Source organism: Passer montanus, unplaced genomic scaffold (assembly GCF_014805655.1).
Source record: "Passer montanus isolate IOZ18808 unplaced genomic scaffold, ASM1480565v1 scaffold1, whole genome shotgun sequence".
Lineage (NCBI taxonomy): Eukaryota > Metazoa > Chordata > Aves > Passeriformes > Passeridae > Passer > Passer montanus.
The window spans coordinates 22,070,580-22,094,137 of NW_024356504.1; the positions used below are offsets into that span (position 1 = coordinate 22,070,580).

Genomic DNA, 23,558 nt, shown 5'->3' on the forward strand with positions numbered 1-23,558 from the left:
CCACTAAGCATCCACTAAATAATTATAGTTATAATGGATCTGTAAAGCAAAAGAATTGATTGGTAGAAGTTTGACAGGCAACAGAAAACTCTAATGAAGAATGCATGAATCTGGAATCTTCTCCAGTCTCATGTAATGTATTGGTTCTAAAAAGAAGGAGGAATAGAGAAAATTTAGTCAAAACATTTTAAAACATAGTGTAAAAGCTTTATTTGGCTTTCAGAAACAATAAGCTTTCTGGAATCTTTCAGAATGCAGTACAGTTTGAAGAATAGAAAGCCAATTCACAAAGGACAAGGTGAGGGCATCTCTCTGATATTCAGGCAGCAACCAACTTTTAACTCAACTACAGCTCAAACTTTAAATATTTTTTTTTTTCTTAAAGCAATGGCATTTGGAATGCAAGAGTAATGAAAACTACAAGAGAATTAATTATCACAGATTTAACAGTGAAACCACCAAGCCTTCTTTAGTTTGCTGTAAGTGTCGGTAGCTGATCACAATCTGCCCAAGATACTTCTTAATTGTGATGTGGTTTTGAGGCAGTATTTGTATGTGAAAATCCAGAAGACAATATGAAGTATAATTCATTATATTAGAAATTACCTCATCAGTTCTGTCAAATTTTCAGTATTATTCTGTCACAGATGAAACTCTCTGTTAAATTGGTTGTACTGCAGCCTCAGGCAGTGAGAATGAAATAATTTAGACACTCAAAACCATCAAAGACTTTATACAGCTTTGGAGATTTTGTTCTTGCTAGATCACTTCTAGTGGAATTCAGACACCTGTATAAATCTTAAAAACAAAAGATTGATTCTGACAATTGAATCTTGACAATTTTCAAAAGACATTTTCTTGAAAGCAGTATTACAACCCACAAACAACCCATTTATATTTATACAGCCCTATAAATACCCATTTTGTACTGCAGCAGCCCTGGATTTTTCACACCCATCAGAAGCAGATCAGTGTAACTGCATTACAGCACACACAGCTGCCACCTCACCTCTTCCATCACATAGTCCCTGTGTGGAGCTCTAATAGACACAATTCCTCATTTTGATGACAAATTCTCACAACTCATAAGGAAACCAGAAAAAGAAATCAATCACTGTAAGCACCTGGTATTCCTTTCCTTAAACAAAAATTTGTTGCTTTGCGTAAGTCAATGGCTTTTAAGCAGGTAGCTATGAAAAGTACTGAGATTCAGGGCCTTCCATCTCCACAGACTCAATTTTCAAGCTGTTATTAGTAAGTTAGCACTTTCTCCCCTCATTTTATGATAAAATTAATTTCCTATGGAGAATAAGTCCAACAATCCAATTGGTTTGCATTCAGCAGATGCAGCAGAACAGCCTCCTAATTCATGGATTTAGCCTTAATTCTATCTTAAAGTTTGCAATTCTTTGTTATAATTCCCTACAGGTAGTGATAAGACTAAAATTCTGTAACGTTGCCAATATAGAATTAGAGATGAATCTCACTCAGATTTCTATGGTGATTAATCTTCAACGTAATGAAGTAACTTTACCTTTAGCATGGTCTTGCCACACTAAACACCCTTTCCATGAGTTGACCCCTTTCAGATAAAGAGGTTGCTCCTCCTTGAAGAGGTAAGCAGCAGTCAGATTGATGTAAGACTGCAGTTTTAGATTCTCAGCTACTTGTTTGGTAACATTTTATAAAAAATAAATCGATAATAGCAATGAAATTACAAATATATGCTGAGCAATGAGCTCTAAACTACCTCAAAAGTGATCAGAGAAAAGCTACACAAGGGTGGCTGGAAAGGGAGTCTTTTCATATCAACTGACTGCTATGAAACAGTCAATGCAAAAATTTTCCCTTCTCAATTATCATCCCATTCTCTTTCTGGCAAATCTTTACAGCAGTACAGTACCAACGAGGGTTTGCAATGAAGCCCTTGGTAATTCCTCCTCTCAAGTCAGCAAAGGTGGAAAAATAAAATTAAGGATTCAGAAAAAAATTTAGTAATGCATATGAACACAATCTGCAGAAATGTGTTAACTTTCTCATAGCAGCTCACAGGGAGTTGTTTTGGGGAAGCAGGGAGAGAAAAGGGTCTCATGCACTTGATGGTTTGTCTGTTCCAGCCTGGAAACTATTTCACCACCACACTTCCAGTTCATTAAACTAATGCCTGAAACATGATGACACCACGTGGAATAAAACAAGTTTGTCAGGAGCAGTCTAATTGCTTCCCAATTTTGTTCTATTCTCCCGCTTGTTTCATTCATTTCAGTATCCCAGAGTAGCTGACCTGGTTTGATTATATGGGTTATTTTGGGGGGGTTGGGGGTGTTTGTTACTTTTACCAAAGCAAAGAGGTTCACAGAACAGAAGAGTCCGGGATGGAAGGAACCTCCAAATGTCACTTGGTCCAACCCTTCATGGCAAAGGGGAGCCTAGATGAGATTCTCAGCACCCTGCCCAACTGCTTCTTGGAAACTTCCCACAGTGAGGACTCTGCCACATCCCTGGGGAGGTTGTTCCAGTGATTGATTGTTCACACTGTAAAAACTTCCTTCACCTGGTTCAACCTTTCATGGCAAAGGTGAGCCTAGATGAGATTCTCAGCACAACTGCTTCTTGGAAACTTCCCACAATGAGGACTCTGCCACATCCCTGGGGACGTTGTTCCAGTGATTGATTGTTCTCACTGTAAAAACTTCCTTTCTGGTATCAAGATTGCTGGCCTTATTCACAGAAAACATTTTGATCATTTCAGCTGAGCTAGAGGGGTAAACATGACAAAAAGAACTGGAAAAAAAATCATTGTATAAAGCACTAGGATTTGTATTCATATTCTTGAGATAAAAACTCTATTCTCACATTTGTAAAGCTGCCATCTAAACAAGCTTCTGTTCTTCATCCAATTCTTTGGCAGCCACAATGATGTAAATAAAAGACAATACTTCTAATTTTTGCATGTATTCTGGTTACTCTAGAAAGCTGGTTTACTCTATTTTTCTGCATTTCCTTGATTGTTAAGAATCTTATCATGTTATATTTTCCTAAGAGAAATGAGATTTCCACCATGGATTAATAGTGGGACAGTTTCTCAGACAGGCTGTGGAGCCTCCATCCTTGCAAGTTTTGGAGACCTGACTGGATGAAGTTTTGAGTGCCCTATTCTGATCTCACATCTCACTCTGCTCTGTGCCAGAGACCTCCTGAGGCCCCTTCCAGCCTGCAGTATCCTGTGAATTTATTAATTTTTAGTCACAAAATCTTTAACTCTGCAGGCTCTGTCAAGATCTCTCAGTACTAATGACTCCTAATAGCCCACAGAAAAGGAAATGTTAAAATCTCTGCAGGCTGTTTTCACCACTTCAGTGGTGAAAAATATTACTTTGCAAGGAAACTGTAGCTTCACATTAAAATGAGCTGCAGGCCAATAAGAGCAATAAGAGCTCTAATCCCAGGAGTAATGTGAGCTTCTTCAGGAAAGCTGAGAAAATCAGTTTTATGATGGAGACAGAATTTAATCTCTGAGTAAGCCCACCAATAAAACCTCTGGAGTTTAAGGAAGAAAAAAAATTATAAAAGTAATTATTCTAATAAAAACTGTAAAAGTGCTAAATCCTGTTTCCCTATGATTAGAAGGGATTTTAGTATTAGTGGCTGACAGAGTGAATATCATGTAGAGAATCATTCAAGGAAATTCATGGTACAACATGGAAGGCAATTGTCCAGGAGGCTTTCACTATCAGAAATTAGGAAAATATTTTTGAGCATGAAGTATTCATTCACTTTCTAATTCTGTATCTATACTTTTTTCTCAATTGTCTTCCATGTCTAACCACATGAGAGGAACCCTTTACTATCTCTTTGCCTTGCTGGTACTCTTGTTTTCATTCTTCCTTCCTCAAACCAAACACAAATTACATTCTGTGACTGCTCCTTCATTAATAACTTGGAACTTGCAATAACCTGCACCACATTTCTTCTGGAGGAGAGGCTGTCAGCCTGTTTAAACACTGGAACTATGGCAGCTCTCACAGCCTACTTACAGTAGACAAGTGTAAAATGCCAGTTACAGCCAGCCCAGGAATTCTCAAGTGCAGTCAAAACTGAATGCTGGAACCTAAAGGATAAGGATTTGGAGGAAAAGGTTCAAATTTGGTCACCAAAAAATGATTTTCTGGTGGCAAATCAGTGGGATCTGCTTGATGGAGAGGATGAGAAGCACAGTAGGGAAAATCTGCTGTCACACAAGTGAGGAACTGAGCAAGGGCCACTCCTGCCATGAAAAAAGAGTGTGAAAAGAAGCAGAGAGGAGCCCCAAGCAGCTGAGCTGGGGATGTCTGCCAGCACAGCAACAGCACCCCTGCACACAGCCAGGCACAGCAGGGGCAGGTGACAGCAGCAGCTCTATCCTGGGGACTGTGGCAGGAAGGACCCGCCACAGTCCCCCAAATACACACTGTAGACACTGTGTCACATCTCTTTTTCCCTTAAATAGAGAAACCCAAATTACAATGCAGCTGTTCACTAACACTTGCTGCTGTTCTGCACCACGGCAGTCACATTTTTCATGAGGGCGACATCCAGAACTCCGACAACTGTAACATCTGCCTCCTAAACTCATTAAAGGACTTTCTTTAAAAAGAACTAGCCACTGTGACATATTATGGTAATACACAGGAAAAAGATACAATATTAGCCTCAGTCTTGAGATTGCTGCTTATTTGTCATGCTCTACTGCTAATCTAAAGCTTCCTTGTGTCCAATTAGGCAGTTTTTATTAGCTACTGGTGTAGCTTCTCTGTTATCAGGTGTAGTTCCTGAAGAGGTTTTGGACACCAAACTGAATAGAGTCACAGCTGTTGAGGGTACTTACACCTGCCTGGTGCTCACTGAAGAGGGAAGGGAGTCAATTTAAGACTCTCTTTAAAAGGAACGAAGTGGGCTTGCTGTTCATCACACATGTTCCATAATCCACCCCCAACTGCCAGGATCCAGATCAGCATCATTACAGCTACTCTGTTTTTCTCACCATAAAAAAAAACATAAGCCCAAACTAGATTACACAATAAAGACATCACAAGTAACAGTCCAAATTACCACTGAAAATCAATTTTTCAATTATTGTGTTAAAAAAGTGTGCTGTGCTATCATGTGATCTGACTTCTTAAAAGACATGGAGGGGAAATGCTGTTTATGTCTCAGACCAGCTCTGCTAGGGAACCATTTCCTGCTGGAAGTGTTACAGGCCTTCTAAAACTTTTATTATCCCTTAGGATTTCAACTAGTTGCTGCAGAACAGAGAATTTACATACTTTAACATCATCCAGCTGAACTGGGGCAACACTTCCATAAATAATTTGATACCCCAGGTATGGAATATCTACCAGAAAAAGCTAACAGACATTTCTACAACTGAGGGGAGTTCAAAAACTCTCAGGACCTATTTTTCAGTTCCTAGGTCTGCACAGACTCTGCAGCTGCACTTGGAGTACACCTGCCCTACAACCACCCTCCTGGCTCCAGCACTGCTCCTCCCTTGCAGCAGATGATCAGAGACTCTGCCATTACCCTGAACTTGGAAATTAAAGCCTTTTGAGAACTTCTATAATATTTTTTTTATGGTGATCATCAAATTCCAGCACAGGAAACACCATATCCCTGATTCTATATACATAGGCCTATGTGTAAATACTAGGCAATACACACAAATACTGCTTAATCAACTACCAGTCAAGTAAAAGGAAAGGCTTTCATAGGTTTTGGATTTAGCTCCAGTAAAATCATTGCCAAGTCTACAGATGCCACAGTTTTTGAAACAGATTTTAGAATATATAAATATATACATTTTCTCTTTCATATTTAATATAACTTGTATGTACAATGATTTTTTTGTGTTTGCACAAGGCATAAATGCATTTCTGTCTGCGTGAGATCAAAGTTTGTGATTGATTTACTTTTGTCTGAATATGGGATAACGAATTTAAGGAGCAATTCTGATGTTTATTAAATCAGCCTAATGAAGCACCTCTTGTATCCAGCACTGTACCTGGATGCAGAATTTTGGCCAAATATCTCAAAAGAAAGAATGATTTAGAAATTTTCATTGTGGTTAAGAGGCAACTACACTTCTCCTCCTATAAAGCAGATATCCAAGCACAGGTGAGCATACCTTTGAAAACTTTTCACTGTGCCTCATTCTGTGGGAGAGACATGAAAATGTGCTGTGAGGCCAAACCCCTGGCAGCTGAGAACCACACATGAGCTGCAGAGGTGGGTTCTGAGCTGTTTGCAGCTCCATGTGTTTGACATTTTTCCAGATCACTTAGGTATTCCATTCACTCATCACAAAAGAGCTTTGCCTCCAGCCACAGAGGTTTGCCCTGAACTGTGGGTAGGTGTGGATTTTGCCATCTGTGCTTTGAGTCTCTTTCATGTGTATGGTATAGATAAAATTATCCACAGTTTTTTCAATGTGACTGATATGTTGGGTCTGAACCCAGAGGATTATTTTCATTCAACACTACCTAAATAGACAGTGCTCATTTAGCTGGGTTAACCAGTACAGCAGAGCCAACTCTCACATGAAAATTCAAATACAATAGAAATACTGAAAATTTGGGTGGTTTTGTTTAATTCTGTGAACCAAGAGAGAATATGCCTTGGAACCATATAGATGAATATGCTTTCTTTTAGAATCAGAGGAGGAGAGAAGAGCCAGACCTAACTTTGCAGTGTGACAGTCGTAAAAGGTGGCTTCTAATTTTTTCAAGCTTTGAGTGCAAAAGTAGGATTCATCACAATCCCCAAATTCCCCATATGCCTAATTGTAATGCACATATATTCAGTATAACTTCTGCAAGACTCCCCAAGACCAGATGGGTAAATATTCCCAAGTGGTGTCATGAGCAAGAGAGAAAAAAGGGTTACAACAAGGAGAGGCTCCCTCTGTCTTAGGTTTCATCACATTTTCTCATGAGCAACCAAATATCTTTCTTAGAGACTGCTTTTACCTGAAGCTAAATAAGAAATTCTTGGATTAAGCTCTTATAGTTGTGTTCTTCTCAATGTCACAACATTGAGAAGAAACCAGTTCTTTCTCCCCATAATTTAGGAACCCATTAGGAAGCAAATTCCCAGTGCAGGCATTCTTCACAGAGCAAATGGGCTCAGCATCATGAAGGTACCAAATCCACACCCACAGCTGAGGTGTGGAGATGAAAGTTAAGTTATAGGCACATAGCAAAGCATTTAGGTAATGTCTAATTGCAAAATGACTCTTCTCTTCTGGCAAAAAGCTTTCTCAGAAGCAGGTGGAGATATGACAGATATCTGCACCCATGTCTACCTGGGTGTACTGTAGATTTTCATTCCTGTAATTTCAGTATTACTGCTCATGTTTCAAACAACAGCTTTGCCAATATTAAAAAAAAGGACATATCTGCATTCATTATATCTTATGTCATGGCAACACAGAGCACCACAAGTGTGTTTAAAATGATTAGTCCATGATATAATTTAATTTTCTTATTAGGTAATTAAGGAATGAGTAGCCAGAGTCTGAAATACGTAATCAAAAAACCCAAGCAAACAAACAAACAAAACCACAACACCAAAAGAGTGAAAGAAACATAAGAAATGTGTGTTTTCTGCTCTTGCCATAATCCAAAATGTTCATTATGAGTCAGGATTCCTATTTACTCTGGCACTGGGTTAAGAAAGATGTTGACAGACTGGTTCCTGGGAAACACAGAATTTAACTTGATACCATCAACAAAATAATATATAGCAAACACCAGCTGCAACTGTCAAGAATCACTGTTTTAAATATGCTGCACAGAGTTGGGTTTTGCACTAAAAAACCCAGTAGCCAAAAATTCCAGAATGGATCCCACAGGCACAGGCAGATACTGGGTCGTCCTGTACTGCATTGTACAGAAAAGCAAGATCTTTCCAACCAACTGTACTGAAAGAGCTCTGGTTTTTAAAGCTTTCCCACAAGGCTGTGTACATGTACAGTTTGTTGTTCTGTTTTTGCAGTCCTTCGTTTTTTGGTGGTATTTCTCACTTTCTCCTCAGACACAGGTCCTGCACTCCAGCCAAGTCCTGCATTCCTGAATTTAACACAAGCTAAAAGCTGGCCCTGGCTGTATAGCCAGTGACTAGTTCAACATCTCATGAGACATTTTTCCAGTCTTCTATTAAGAAATTTCTTCTACAGCTATTTACTGAGTTCAATTAAGCACGTGAAAAACCACTGTTGCCAAACCGGTGTCAATAAAGTTCTTCTTCAACAGATTTGTGTTTGCTTCAACAACCCAATAAGCTACCAAGTTGCTAAGGGTTTACTAAAGGGCAGAATATTCAAGGCATTTGTAAACTGGTTATGGAGAGCAGCCAGGTGGACCACTGGCATTTCTTTGCACATCTTAAACACCTCAGTCAATTTCAGTTGTAAATTTTCATCTTTAGTGGAGATTTCAAATTATTTCTCCAGTAATTTCAGACATTTTTTCTTTCTTTAATTCCTTGATCATTGCTTTTTGATGACTTGTTCAGCACCTTTACATTTGCTGCATGTTAATTTACAGCCTAGCAGATCACACTGAGCAGATCAAGTACTCATGAACTATGTATGTACTCTGACTCTCTTCCCAGATGTCTGTAGTCCTTCCCAACTCCTGCATTGCCTCAAGACTTAACAATTCTTTCAAGGACTCTTCTAAAAAACATCAAATATTCATCCCACTCCCACATACTCTTTCATTAATGAGCCAGCTAGGCAGAGTCAAGCAGTGTCTCAATCTTGCAGTGATTTAATTCCTGATCTTGGTGAATGTTTTGGCCTTGGCTTTTATTTCATGTGGGCACCAATGACACACCCAGGAACAGTCTGAGCAGCAGCAGGAAGGGTGACAGAGCTCTAGAAGAGGCAGTAAAGGACTCTGGAGCAAAAGGAGTTTTCTTATCAATGCTGCCAGTGAAAGCAAAGAGATTTGAGATGGCTGAATCTGGAGAATCAACAAATGGTTACAGGGCTGGTGCCACTGCCAGGGGTTCAGCCTCTTCTGAGCTGTGTGTTGTGGTTGGCACCCCGGAGGGAAAGGATGAACCAAAGGGATGAACTCTGAAAAAGAACCTTCTCATCTCACCCCCGAAAACAAGAGAAATCAAATGATCTAATAAAAATGAAAAGCACTAAGCAGAGTTAAGCTCAGCAGGGCACATTTGCATGATGGTTTCAGCACTCCAATTGCCCTGAAGTCAGATGGAAATGCATTGGTTCCTCTCAACAGAACTTGGCACAGCAAGCACTTCTGTACCCTTGGGAGTGCCAGCCCCTTGAACGCTGCAGCTCCAACTGCCATATGGCTGCAGCTTAAGCAAGACTACGCATTTCTTTCACATCTTAGCATTTTATTCCCAGTATTTAATTCATAGCACATCCTGAGTCAGGCTGCATTCTCTGTGCCTTTTGTGGGGGTGTGTTTTTCAGTCTATCTTTATGTTCTCTCTCAGTGACGTCCAAGAGCTAGGTCTGAATCTAACGCTGCCTTTCCATGAGAGGCTGTACACTGATTTTAACAGATTTTGGGTCAATCTCTTGCTGTCAAGTTTATGAAACAGCAAGTTTTATAAATTTGCAAAACACAATTAATTGGCAATTCCACTTGGCTTTTGCCAAGGAGATAAGGGTTTTTTTTCAGATATGTTAGGATACACAGACAAGTGTAATATTCAAATCAATAAGACAGACCTATAAATAAAGAATGAAACTGAAGCTACTCTGGCACACCTTATTCTGGTAAACAGACCCCTTCACTAAGGCAGAATATGGCCAGGCACACAAAAATAGGAATAACACACAGCACAACCTAAGCACCCACACAAATTTGCACCACACTGTCCAGGAGTCTGAGGGAGGAGGCCCACAGAAAACAGGGATGGTGACAGACCAGGTGGAGTTAGAGGCAGATATGATGCAAAGATTGATTATTCATAAGCTGAGCAAGCAGCCAGCAGACATCATTGCAACATTCTCCCAGTGTCAAGGAGGAAAAATAATTATGTGCAGTGTTTCAAGCTAGAGATTGATTAAACACAACAGGAAATTAGAAATGTGCCACCCTCAAAAATCTGACACAGTAAGAGTTGCCTCAAGCAGCACAACCACCTCACCATCTCTTTGCTGTCAGTACTGTGGTGATTCTCCTGTCAGCTCTGGAAACAGGGATAACCAGGCTGACTATCCAGTGATTCATATTCCCAGGATATGGGAACATTCTTTCACTTGATACTGAACTCATAATGAAACCCTCACTGTCTTCAACTAATGGGCATGGCGAGTAATTCACTGACTTAATTCAGCCTTATTAAAGCAGAGGGGATTGTATGAAAGCAAATTAAAAATGAGCATAAAAAAACAGGAAAATATGTTTACTACTTTGCCCGTTCACTTTACTGGCTTAGCCATAGGGATATGTTGAGTCTTTTGTATTGGAATTTATTTTCTCTTCTAAATACTTATACGGTTCAGTCAAAAAAGCCCAACAGAAGATTTCAAAAATATGTTAATTGAATGTTGACAGGAATCTCTGTGGACACCCACAAAAGCAAGATACTAAGAAAATGTCTGTTAATTCTCCAAATCTGTGCAAGATTAATTTTAATCACATTATTCTGAATTTATTTTTATTAATCAATGCCACATCAGTCTTTAATGGCCTTTTATTCCAAACTGTTCTGTATGGAGCCCTGCCAGAAAGGAACTCACAGCCCTGGCAAGCTGTTGCATGAGCCTGAGTTAAGGCATGTAAAAATACTGCTTACTTTTCCTTAGTTTTTAGAAAAAGAATGTGAAGATGTGATTGAGACCCTCCAGTGTGACTTTTTGCTCTTGGATTTCTGTGGCTTTTTTTTTTTTTTTAATCCTACCAGTTATGCAACATTTAGTTTCATCGAGCTACCCTTTATTAAAGGGACATCATTAGAGGTGTTTCAGCACAGAACCTACCTTATTCCCCTTTATTGTAAAATTGCAGTCCATTCCAAGGGACAGTTGAACTATTTTCCAGCCAGATGGGATGCTGCCAGAAATGGCAGTACAGAATAAAACAAAATATAGGCAAATGTACTGCAATTCTCCACCTAGATGCCCAAAATTTGAGTAGGAATTTAAAATCTTTTTTATGCACTAGTTGGAAAAATTCTTGATTCAGTCTCCACCTGGTCCTCTCAGCTACCATATGAATCACCCACAGAAATGCTGCACAATCACGCAGAATACAATTCCCACTGTGATCAATACTGTACTGCATATGTAAAAGACTTTTTCCCCTCCCATAGGATATATACATCAAATATTAAATATGAAAATACATTGCTTGCAAAGCATAAAGAAGACATGAATCACTGCTATACTCTTACTGTTTAAAAAAATTTAAGTGATTGATATTCAAACTTCTTGAGAGAAGTACAAATATAATACAAGCATCAATTTCAAAAACATACTCTAGTAAGAATAATTCAGTAAGAAGCAAAATGAAAGATTTACAAATCTGTTATAGATTGCAAATACAGTTCACTTGACGGAGGTGCTGCAAGGGAAACCAAATTGCAATGGCCCAACCATTGCTGTGGGGGCTAAAAAGAAACTGAAAATCACAAGCACGGGGAGGTTTTCCTGAAGAGGGGCTGAATGTCTGGGAGCGAGCAGTGAGCTGGCAGAAGGAAAGAACACTTGCTGACACAACAAAGTGTTTTTGTCAGAGCTCTGGAATGTGTAGCTTGACAGCAAAAGCTCTGCAGGCCCCTGCCAGAGGCAGAAGCAGTGCTGGGTACTCACATGTACTCCCTGTGTGCAGAGTGCACCGCGGCCGCGTTGCTGTAACGCCACAGAACTATCGCCGACGACAGAACGTCCAGGGTGGCATCAAACTGCAAGAGAGACAGAGCCAATTGTCCTGTGGGCCATTCAATGTGCCCTGCACTAAGAGCAGTGCATTTACCGTCCTGCTGCACAGGCACAAAGCAGCTTCAAATAGATCACTTTAATGAAAGCACAGTTTATGTTTATTGAATTGATGTTCACATTTTCGCCATGTATTATTGCACAGTGATACACTTCAGAGCTCAGAAAGTCAATCAAAGGATTAAAAAAATTTAATTTTTAATCTATCACCTGTAAAGAACTTAAGAAAAAAACAAACCCCACAATCTACCACTGTAGCACTCCAAGAGTTAAAATACAAATATGATCCTAATGCAAAGACTGTAAAGAAATAAGTGTAGAAAAATGCTTGTCAAGCATTCCTTTTTCCTGCAGTCACTAATTTCCTCCAATAGCTTTTGTTTCCAAGTAAAAAATATTAACTTTTTCTCCAAAATCCCACCCAGATTTCATCCTATATGAATTTATTATTCTGTATCATCAACAAAATTGCCATGTTTGTATTCCCAATTAATGCAGATGTGATGTCAGGAACACCGAAAACCAGGCTTGTCCCACTGTAAGAACCTTCAGTTTCATGTCAAACTTCCTACAGAGTCAATCTGACCTTCAAAATTGAAAGCTAAAGATAAATTATTTGATATGAGTCATTGCTTGTCGTTAGGAAATTTTTGCTCTGCCACTAATCTGGAAAGTCATGGCAAGGACTGGAGAGGAAAGCTGTCATCCCAAAGTCAAGTGCAGTCTTACCATCAGCTTCAATGGGAGCAGTTCAGAAGGGAACTTCAGAATTTGGTTCAAGTTCAACAACAAAAGTGATTTGTAGTTGAGAGATTTTGCATAAGAAAACCATATCTGTTGGATAACATCTACCAACAATGAGGTATAAGCACGGGTTTTAACTCCAGGATAGCACTTAATGGGCAGAAACTGGAAAAGTAGAATTAGAGTATCTTTGCCACCCTTTCCAATACTTGACTTTAACAATATGTTTTCTAATCCATTATTGACATTGCACACCTTTCCATGAACTTACCACAAGAAAAAAATGCAGTATTTCATGTTCAGAAAAAGCCCTTGGAAAAGAAAAAAAGAGTAGATAATATTTCAATTGTATCTCTACTTACAGCAAATCCAAAGGATGATGCACTGTATCTCATTACGGAGACAGCTGAAGGAAAGAAAATATTATTTAGAATCACTGTAAACCTTCTTTGCATTTTTTTTTCTTTTTCTGTTGTTCAAGAGCTACAAAATCAGTTTTAACACATGCATTTAGTTTCACCCAATTCCCACTAGAACAACCTGACCCAACACTTGAAATGTCTACAAAAACACCTTGTGCCACAGGAGATGGTCAGAACACTGAAGAGATTTCTTCCAAAACTGTAGTGGGGGAGATTGGGCAGCATTCAATCTGCTCGTGAAACAAGCTGTGGTTTAGATTTGAACAATTTTGAAACTACAATATCAAACTCTCAGAAAACTTAACACATCTCAAAGTGCTCCTTGCTCTAGTCAGGAGTTTCAGGCCATCTGAACTGGATGACAGAAAACCACCCAGGCCCATTGAGACTTCCAGAGTGCCATTTTTTGGCAAAAATCCCAAGGGTAACTCATACAGCCCCAAGAAATGCTGCAGATTCCACCATTGCAGGGGCTTCCAATGCAAAAATATCAGTAGGAAAAGTTTTTACCAGCCCTGGTTTTGACCACACAGTATCTTCTAAAAAATAACCAAGACAAAAAATGTGCTAATACCTATGAAAAAACCACAATTTTAAAAATTGTGGTTTTAATTTCCTAATTTCATCACCTCAGTTTCCAATTCTAGGAAGGCTTGTGCCAGAACAAATAGTTCAACAGCCCAGAGGAATAGCAGGCAGCAGTGGGACAGGAGTCTCCTGGAGATGGGACTTCAGCAAATGCAGCTGTCAGGGTCACAGCAACCCCAGCCAAGCTCCCAGGCACTCAGCACTCCATCCTTCTTGCTGTGCTTGTGAAGGGCCACCTGAACCTCTGCTCCCTGAATAAACTCACACAACTCCAGCTCCAGTATTAGGAGGGCTTGAAATAAAGCCTGAAAGGATTGCTTTGCCTGATCTTATATGAACAGATATCAGCTAACTTAATAAGAACATATTTTTGTAGAAAATAAAACAAATAAACCAAAAAACAGACTAATCCATGACTTTGTCAATCTCAGGCTGACAAATACAATATCTAATTCTCAGTGTTCATTAGAGCAGCTTGGCAGAACAGAGACACTATGATTTGACTGTTCTTTTCAGTAACAGCAAGCTGCAGCTCTGTGGCACTTATCTGGATAAACAGAAATTAAATTCTTGGGGGAAAAAACACGTTTTGTTATTGATCTAAGACCTAGGTGTGGTCACGAGCAAGCCAGATGTCACAAACATTTGGACTTTATCATTACATTTAGCCAAAACACAAAGAAAATTCATCAAGGTTCCACTCCAGACTCCAATTTTCTCAAAGCTGAAGAGTATTGAAACAGTGTAGATTTACATCTCCCTCTCATTTTTAAGCCATAATTTCCCACACTTCATTCCCTAGATAAAAAAGAAGCTGTATTTCTTGGTCAGACTTGCCAGTGATCTGCAAATTTCAACACATCACTGCATAATAATATATTGCCTATCAAATTTTCATTGTCTGCCTCCTTAGAGGCATACAGTTTCAAAATCAGCAGAAATTGAAAAAAAAAAAAAAAAAGATGGGGATTCACAGGTACATAGAAACTTGCAATGTTCCTGTCAATGCTGCTTCCACATGATGCAGTTCAAAGCAACACTTTTACTCCTATTTCTAGCTTACCCCTCTAGTGGAATTAACTCCTCAGTTTTTACTAAATTGCCAGTTTCTTTCCCAACTCAGATCCAGACTTGAAACTAACTAATTGTATGGTTGCTTTAAAAATGAATATGTAATTTCTCTGGTGATGAACTGCATATAGATAGCAGTTCCACACCTTAAGGATGCTTGAAGGGACATATTTGGTATATTTAAAGCACAGGGAATTCTGCATGAGAACTATTTTTATTTTATGTGTTCTATCACAGCAGTAACACACAATCTGTTTGTCCTGAGCTATCTAAAACAGCAATGAAAAACAAGTATTAAATAACAGTGCCACAACTCTGCTCAAACCTTTTTGCTAATTAGTGAATATTACTAGGACTGGCATCCTACAACACTAACTTTTACTGGTAGAAGGCCATAATAAAAGTAATAAAGACCTTTGAAGCACTGGAAATATGTATTTCTATATTATTTATTTACATACTGCTTTTCTAATGGAATAAACAACACATTTGTTTTTCTTCCAGTGTCACATAACAATGTAAAAGCACCTTCAGCCCCGACTTAAGCACATTAATACTTCTAGCTGGCAAGAACAGTCACAAAGCCCCCTAGTAAGTCATCCCAGCTTAAACAGGATGTTTGTGCACAAATCCAGGCTCTGTGGCAGTGAAAGCAGCTCTAATATTGGATTACAGGGTATCAGCCAGTACAGGCTGCACCAGGCCAACCACATCCACAAAAACAACTGGTTCCCACTGCAGACACTGAAAGGACTCTTGGGGAGGGATTTCTTAGCAGCCAAGCATTTGAGAGCCCTGGGCAGAGGAATACTTGTGGTCCTTTTGCCTCCAGAGTGACTGCTGGGCTCCAGGACGGCACTGCAGGGATGGGCCACGGAGCTTCTGCTGATCTCTCAACTTCCCTCTTCCCAAAGTGCATTTTCAGCTACTCCCAGATGGGAATAAAAACCCCCCAGAGATTCCAAATATCCACACTGAGCCAGAACAATGGTGGGAAACAAAAAATGAGGAAAGAACAGAGCAGGCATCTTAAAGCCACTGTGAAGCCACATTGAGCAGCTGCACTGCCATGGCAGGGGGAGCCAGCTTTTAGCTGTTTGATTGGCTAAATTGGACAATGTTTTATTACCTCTACAATAAAGCAGATAATCCTAATGCATTTTCCTGACATTTGTAAACAGAACTTGCAAGCAGTCAGAAGCTAAAAATAGAGCCAGCACAGTAAGCAACAAATCTGCCTCTGTCTCCACCTGCACAGCAATATCAATTTGTGAAGTCTGCTGGCCTGTAGGTCAGGTTTTGCTGGAATTCCTTCACTCCTTTCAAAGTAATTCCAAATAATTTTTAAAAATAGCCTATTTCCCACACATTCTACTCTCAACAAAATAAGGGTTTTATTCATTTCATGTGCCTCAGAGAGAAATCATGTAACTAAGGCTTTAACTCCACAGAATAGTTCCAATTTAACTTTCCAGACATCTAGTCTGCCACCAGCCTTTGGCAGGTTTAATCCAGCTCAAATTTGTTCTAGGGTGAGGACCCTGCTGTTACCCTGGGACTCTCATTTCCCCCCTGAGTTGGGAGAGCTCCCTGGCACCTTTTTGTACAAAGCTAGGAGACAAGAAATGGGATATAAAATTAACTCTGACTCCAGGACTTTCACACAAAAATTTTTGGGATGAGTCTGACTACAAATGAGAGATGGATAAAAACTGCTCCTCCACCTGTCATAAAAATCTCCCCTTACCTACTCAGAAAGGGAAAAGTTATTTTTAGGCAGCTCCTCTAGATGGGACAATCACTCCATCATGTTTGCTTTGAAATTAGGCTTTCTGAAAGACACATTTGGATGTCAGCACATAAAATACCAAGGCTTCAAAAGCACATGACCTGCACTTGGCAGAAATCAGTGAAATCAGGCAATGTGAGCACTGCTGAAAGTGGTGGGTTTATGTCTCTATATATTACAATGCAGATCTTGCAGGTTGTACAGTCACGAGCGTGAGGAACTGGAAGTTCTGCTGAATCAGAAGTGAGACTGAAATACAGTCTGTTTGCATTGCCTAGTGTTGGTAAAACATCTAAAACTAATGTTACAACAAATATTTCAGAGTTTATTTAAATCCATTCCAAACAGAGAAAAACAAATAAGCAGTTATTTTCAAAAAATCCCTCACAACAACTGAAGGCAAAGAACAGAGATGTCATAGTGTTAATGCTTGTTACAAATGTTACTGACCCAAATCAACAGGTGCCTCAGGTGCCTTCTCCCTTCCCCAAAATTCTAGTAGAGCAAAATTTAAGGATTTTTATGCACGTGCATTAAATTTCTGCAATCAGCATATACAAATGGCTGCCACGCATTCAGTATCTCAGACACAAGTCTGCCAGATACCTTATCTTCATGGGTACATCCAGAGCTATCCCTCAGTGTCATCCTTCTAGATCCATTTTTCTATACCAAAGTAACTGGCATAAGTGTAAAACAATTATCTATACAAAATCTTTGGCTCATTTGCTCAGTTGATATTGCATCAACAAGGTAAAGGCCCTCATTTCTGCTCAGTACCATCACACTCTGATGTATCTACCAAGTGAAGCCTAAACTTCATGCACATCAAATCTGGATCTTCATCTCATTAGAATTCACCCCCAATTGTAAAGAAGTCCCCAAGAGGGTTCATTTTTCCACCTGCCTGAAAGGTGCCACAGCAACGCTGTGCAGAATGAGCTGCAGGAGAGTCCTGGGAGATTTCAATCCTTGGGGAAGTTCAGCTCTGGGACTGAGGGAACGACACCCTAGAGCCAGACATCAACTCTTCAGCTCTGCCACTGCCTGGGGCATCACCCTCAGGCAAAGAAACCAAAAAAATCCTCAAGGTATCCTGAAAAAAATCTCTGCAGATTCATTAAGGTAACAAATTTTGCTATTGGTACTAGTAAAACCTTCCAGGAATAATTGTCTTTCCTTGTCTATTATGCAGTTAATTATGTTGCTTGTTTGTTTGGCAAAGGTCAAATCTTTAGCAGCTGCAAGCTTCCATAACTTCATTTTCTTCAGTGAGATACAACAGCATATATAAGTTGAATGTATTCCTCATTTATTATTATTATTATTATTATTATTATAGAAAGTTTCAGGACTTTGTTCAAATGTTTTCCCTTGAGTTTAATCAAAACAGTTCTTTCCAGTTTGTTCACATGTTAGCAGATTTTTTAATATTATTTATTACTATTATTATTGCTGATTTCAGTATTTTCTATATTAAGTGGTTCATTTTTCAATGTTTCAATTATAGAAGTTTTTAACACCTGCTTTTGTGGTTCTTGAAAAGAAATGCCAGTTCTCCCCAAACTCCTTTTGCTTACATGTTTTTTGTTTCCATTTGAAACTGATTATCCATTATACCATGGTGCTCAGCAATAGTAACAAAGAACCAAGAACAGCAAAACAGACCAGTCCTCAACCTCACTTAGGCTGCAGATTCACTTGTGTTTGATTTGTTTTCACCTTTTTTTTGCCACCAAAAGAGCAGCCAGGCTCCCCTGGCATGTCCCACAAATGGGCCAGACTGTGCAAACTCACAGGACTGCCCAGTCCTGAACTGTGAAATAATCCTACTACAGAAAACAAGGGATAACTTTTCAAATTATGAAAACATTACCCTTGTGGAGAACAGAGTGACCCAGCTGTAACACACAGCAAACTGAGCACAGCAGTGATATAAAGAAGTGGTATAAAGCCCCTGAATGACAGAGACACACAGACACTGAAATCCCTGATTTCAGAAAAAGAAAAAAATAATTACTGGGATATCTTTTAACAGCTGCTGAAATATCTTCTACCTACAGCAAGCCTTCCGTGCCACTCTTTCAGTGAGTAGAGCACTAATAAATGGTCAGCAAACTATACCAGAGCTGTCCATTTTCTGTGGCACTCTTTCCCAGCATTGCTGGAGATGAAAAACAGGAACCATTTCTTTAGGGAAAGCTGTTTGTAAAGGCAGAAATCAGGCAACTCCCACCAGGCAGAGTTAGCAGCAATTTCCAGAGCTGCTCAGGAGCAATATTCCAGCAATATTCCAGCATGTGCAAGCGCTCTGCAAAGCACAGGAGAGAGCAGGATCCCTCCTGTCTGGCATCCCACTGCTTCACACACGCCCGTGCTTCCTCTCTCAGGTGCCAACCTTCTGTTTCCAAACAAGATCATCTCAAAAAAAAGGGAACACAAATAAATCAGAGCAAAGGAGGACTTGGTCTTTTTGTTTAGTTTTGGCTTTCCAGGGGGCCGGAGCTAAAGGAGGGCCCATATGTTACAGCTCCAGCTTTATCAGGATACTAAATGCATATGTTGGCATTTCAGAATAGAAATAATATAACTTTTAGGTCTATAAAAAACCAGCTAGATATGTGGTGCAAACTCTCTGCAACTGAATATACAGGTGCATACTTTCATCTGTTGTATTTCAAATGGGGTCACTTGAAATGCCCAAAATAACTCACTGCAATGACATTAAAGCACATTGTCTTTTAATGAAACTATGTATTATTGATGCCCCAACTCCAAATATAACAACTGAAATGGCCTAGAATGTTTCAAATCCTTGTAACTGAGTATTTACCAGGCAGGTTTTTGCAGTTTATGCCTACAATCCACAAGCTTTGTAATTTCAAGCCTGGAGTGAGCTTCCAAAACCAAAGGAAGCTCTTTGACCCTGAACTGGGGCAAGGAAGGAGTGGTACCTTGGCTAAAAAAGCCACAAATTACCACAAATGTTGGGTGATATCAGAAACACTCAACAGCTGTTTCTAAAGCCTCTGGCCAAGATTTGTCACTTGCTCTTTCCAGACAAGGGTTATCTAGATTTAATGGCCTGGGAGACTCTTTAAACACAAAATTTCTTCCAATTTTTGTTTCACTGACTGGAGTCAAGAGGCAAGAGAAGCACTGAGGTTCTACTCAGCACAAAAGGAAAAAAAAAACCCAAATTTGTTTTGGGAGTCTGACCAGTCAATTTAAAATAAAATTAACAGAATAAGCCAGGACACTGAGGTGAGACCCTTATCTGACCTAAAGGTTTTCTGGCATCTTCATAGGGATTCAACCAACTCATGTTTTATAAATATATCCTCAAACCTGTAACAGCTAGGACACAGATTAAACATTTTTACCAGTCATTGCAGGTTTTGAATTGTTAATCAAAGAGATGAAACACTGCCATTATTCTCAGGTTCTGGTAAGTTCCTGTCCTGTGGTCACATTAGAAAGATGAAGAGATCCTTTCAAAAAGATAATTAAAGACAGATATTGTACAAAAGCTCAGATGTATTAACATAGAATTTATATGCAAGGATTCAGGCAAACTGCAGCACAGCCAACAATAAATGTATGAATATCATTTGCTGTGCTACTGACTGTGTATTGGCATCTGTAAGAGAAAAAATATTGTTAATAACTTTTATTTTTAGAAGCACAGCACACTTAAAAGAGCATAACCAGTGAGAACTGCATCCCCTGCCCCTGACAGGATTATTTGTCTCCATTCCTGTAAAGAAGCCTACTGTTTTCATTTTTAAAAAGGTAAAAAATTTTAAATCTGCCAGATTTAGACTAGAAAAAAGAAATATATCAGAAATGTCTAAGTGCCAAAGTTCCAGATTCATGGTATTTTTTATTTAATTTTGCTCTCTATTTTCATGCTACTATTTCAAACTTGACTATGAGCAAGCAGGGGTATTTTAGAAATCAAGAGCATTAAAATAAATTAGTGCTGCTGTTAAAAAAAATAAATAATAATTAAGTATCCTCAGAGCAGCAGACAGACAGTTTTAATTCCTGGAATCACACTGCAATCTAACCTCTGCTCCGTACAAACTGGCTGAGAGAAGTGCAACATGGAGAATGCAGATCAAGAGAGGATTTAGTTAGCTTTGTCTTATATCACATTCTAGAAGTATATCTATATTTCTAGAACTATTATAACTATCCTTTAGCTTAAAAACACTTCTTAAATAAGAAAAAAAGGCCCTATCTATGGTTTACATTTACTCCAGTGTGACTCTTCCCAGCAGCCTTTAAATGTAGAGAAAATAAACACATTTTAGCCATGGTAAGCATTTAAAACCAATCCACAAAGGCACTGGCTAAATTCTCACTTTTCCACATTAACTGTAAGAACTCTTTTTTAGTAGCTACAATCCTTGATACAACACAGATGAATTTTCAACTTATGAACAAATAGAAATTTGTCAGACATAAAAAATTCCACTGAAATTCCAGGTGATTATGCAAATTCTTTGATCAAAGTTCTTTTATTTCCCCTAGAATTTCAGTAAAATTTTAAGCAGCTCATCATACGAAGAAATGCATTTCAACAGCTTGTATTTACCATGAAAAGTTTTCCAAACAAAGTAGAATCTATTTTATTTTATGGATTTTCACTTTTCCTTTCAGTGTGTGTGGAGGAAGTTATGGGGTTTGAGGTCATTAGAGACATGTAATTAAATTTACTCTAAAAAAAAAAAAGTCTTCCTGTTTCAGAGGAAAGGAAACAGAACTGGATCAGGGATATTTGAAGATCAGGGATCCAGAATAATTTAATAATCCAGAAGGACTGAGCTCTGAGGAGAGAGTGTAACTGTGTGAAAAGGTAGGTAGATGCACAGTCCCACACACCCTGCTGCCAACCCTTCCACATCTCCTTCCCTAGGATTCCTATCCCTAAAACAGGGTGCAAGTACTTCCACAGTCCAGGGGGTTGCACAATCCAGGGAAAATCATTTTACCCCAAAAGGATGGAGAAATTCTGCAAAGAGTGACAGCAGGCACCATCAATATCTTATCTATTTGAACAAACTGTGTCCTGCTATGACCCGCCTTTTATATTTCACATTGTCAAAGCCTTCCTTTTTAGAACTGCAAACTTTACCCATGGAAAATTACCCCAATTAGAAACGATCTGGAGGAGCTTTATGGCATTCCCACAGCTCAACAGTTGTGACAGACTATTTTTATACTAAAAGTATTTGAACAGACTTCTGAAAATCAAAGCAGGTTTCCTCCTATAGAGAAATACAGCACGTCTTCAGAAGTGTATCAAGTGCTGAAAAAAATATCAGTTTTGAAGATTTTGCATTGTCCCTTAACTTGCATTAGTATAATGTAATTATAATTACTGAAACTGATGTGACTTGTGCACCCCCACTGATAGGTTTTAAAGCTTGGTTTTGTCCTGCTGAAACCTCTAGAACACAAATGCAGTGGGAGCCATGAATGCAAAGGTGACTATTTTAAGCATCACTCATTTTAGCTCCCTTTGAATTTGGAACAGAAAAAAATGAGTCCATTCAAACTGTCAGCTGGACTCCAAATAATGAATACACCCAAAAAAAAATTGTAAGAAAGGGCTATTAAAAATTATATTCAAACGCAAGTATCTGAGAACACAAAAGGCAGGCTGAAACTTTTTTAAAAAACCATTTCTAGTATAACCACATATCTGTGTTCCATTTTTTTTTATGAAGGTAAAAGAAGGTATTTGCTTGGCATTTTCCTTGATATTCTTGTCTGGTTCCTCCCTTAACTCACAGGTGGTTGTCTTGCAATGCTGTTCTTGAGGAAGACAAACAGAAATAGAATAAATTCTCTTCACATCTACATTTGGGATTTAGAGACCTAAGGCTGCTCCTGGTTGGAGCCCATGCACACCTGACCAAAACCAAAGCTGGAGATTTATATTATATATATAAATATATTTATATTTATTTCTCTATGCATGGCTCTCCTGAACGTGCCAAGAATGGAACAAGGTGTGTGAGCACAAGACCAGAAGAAATTCACATTCATGACTTTTCATCTCATACAAAATGTTTGTTCTCTGAGCATTTTAATGAACTAAGAAATATGAAAACCAGGGAAGATCCAAACTGAAAAGCATTGGTTGTTGAAGATAATTAGTTGCCTTCACAGCCCTTTTCATCATCCCTATCGATTTCAGAGACAAGACACATATCAGGGCACCCCTATTTAATTAGAAGGCTGGTGAGCAGCTCCAGAGCCAAAACAAGCTGCCAAGTACAATTAAGCAGGCTGCCAGAATACAGCACAATCTTAGAGATTTTCCTTTTATAAAGGGACATTAGGAGTGCACCATCCCAGGCAGCTCAGTGACTTACTGGAGAAACTTTAAAACCTGGTTTTACATACATGTCCAAACAGAATTGCAATGTAAAGTTGCCTTTTGATGTGAAAAAATTTAGATACTTAACTGGCTGTGAGAAAGAACATCTGACCAGCCTTCTCCAGACGATTTTAGTATGTAGGAGCCTGAGGACTTGTTCTCAGAACCTAAGCACACTGTCACAATTATAATAAATTTAACTGGTCCTTTTTGCTAATAAACCTTACAGAATGCCAAAACAATAATGGTCTCTCTGAATAAGCAAGTTTATTCATAATTTAATCTCAGTACTGTCCTATCAATATTCATTTATATTTACCGTATTGTCAGATAATCTGTGGCAGTTTATCATTTAGATTGTTACACTAAGAACTCATTCCTATGGTCAGGTAACTTGAAATAAAGAGAAGACTGAAAATGTTGCCTTGTTCATTCAGTTAGACCAAATGGCAGATTTTACCACCTATTTCCATATATTTTATCATGGGTCATGATCAAGGTAATATTACACTAACATTTCCACCTCTGATAGGGAAAATTATGTTATTTTCACAAATCAGTGAAATAGTCCAGGTAATTCCAGTAAAATGG

The 23,558-nt window shown here is 38.9% G+C and overlaps 1 protein-coding gene across 2 annotated transcripts in view; it reads right to left on the reverse strand.

Moving 5' to 3' along the window:
- TMEM163 (transmembrane protein 163) overlaps positions 1-23,558 on the reverse strand; it is an 86,335-nt gene that overhangs the window by 21,830 nt on the left and 40,947 nt on the right. For both annotated transcript variants that reach the window (XM_039703011.1, XM_039702930.1), the window contains 2 exons: positions 13,069-13,112; positions 11,837-11,928 (listed from right to left, as the gene is read on the reverse strand). In XM_039703011.1, coding sequence (XP_039558945.1) covers positions 11,837-11,928; positions 13,069-13,112 — 136 coding nt within the window. The remainder of the gene's footprint in view (positions 1-11,836; positions 11,929-13,068; positions 13,113-23,558) is intronic.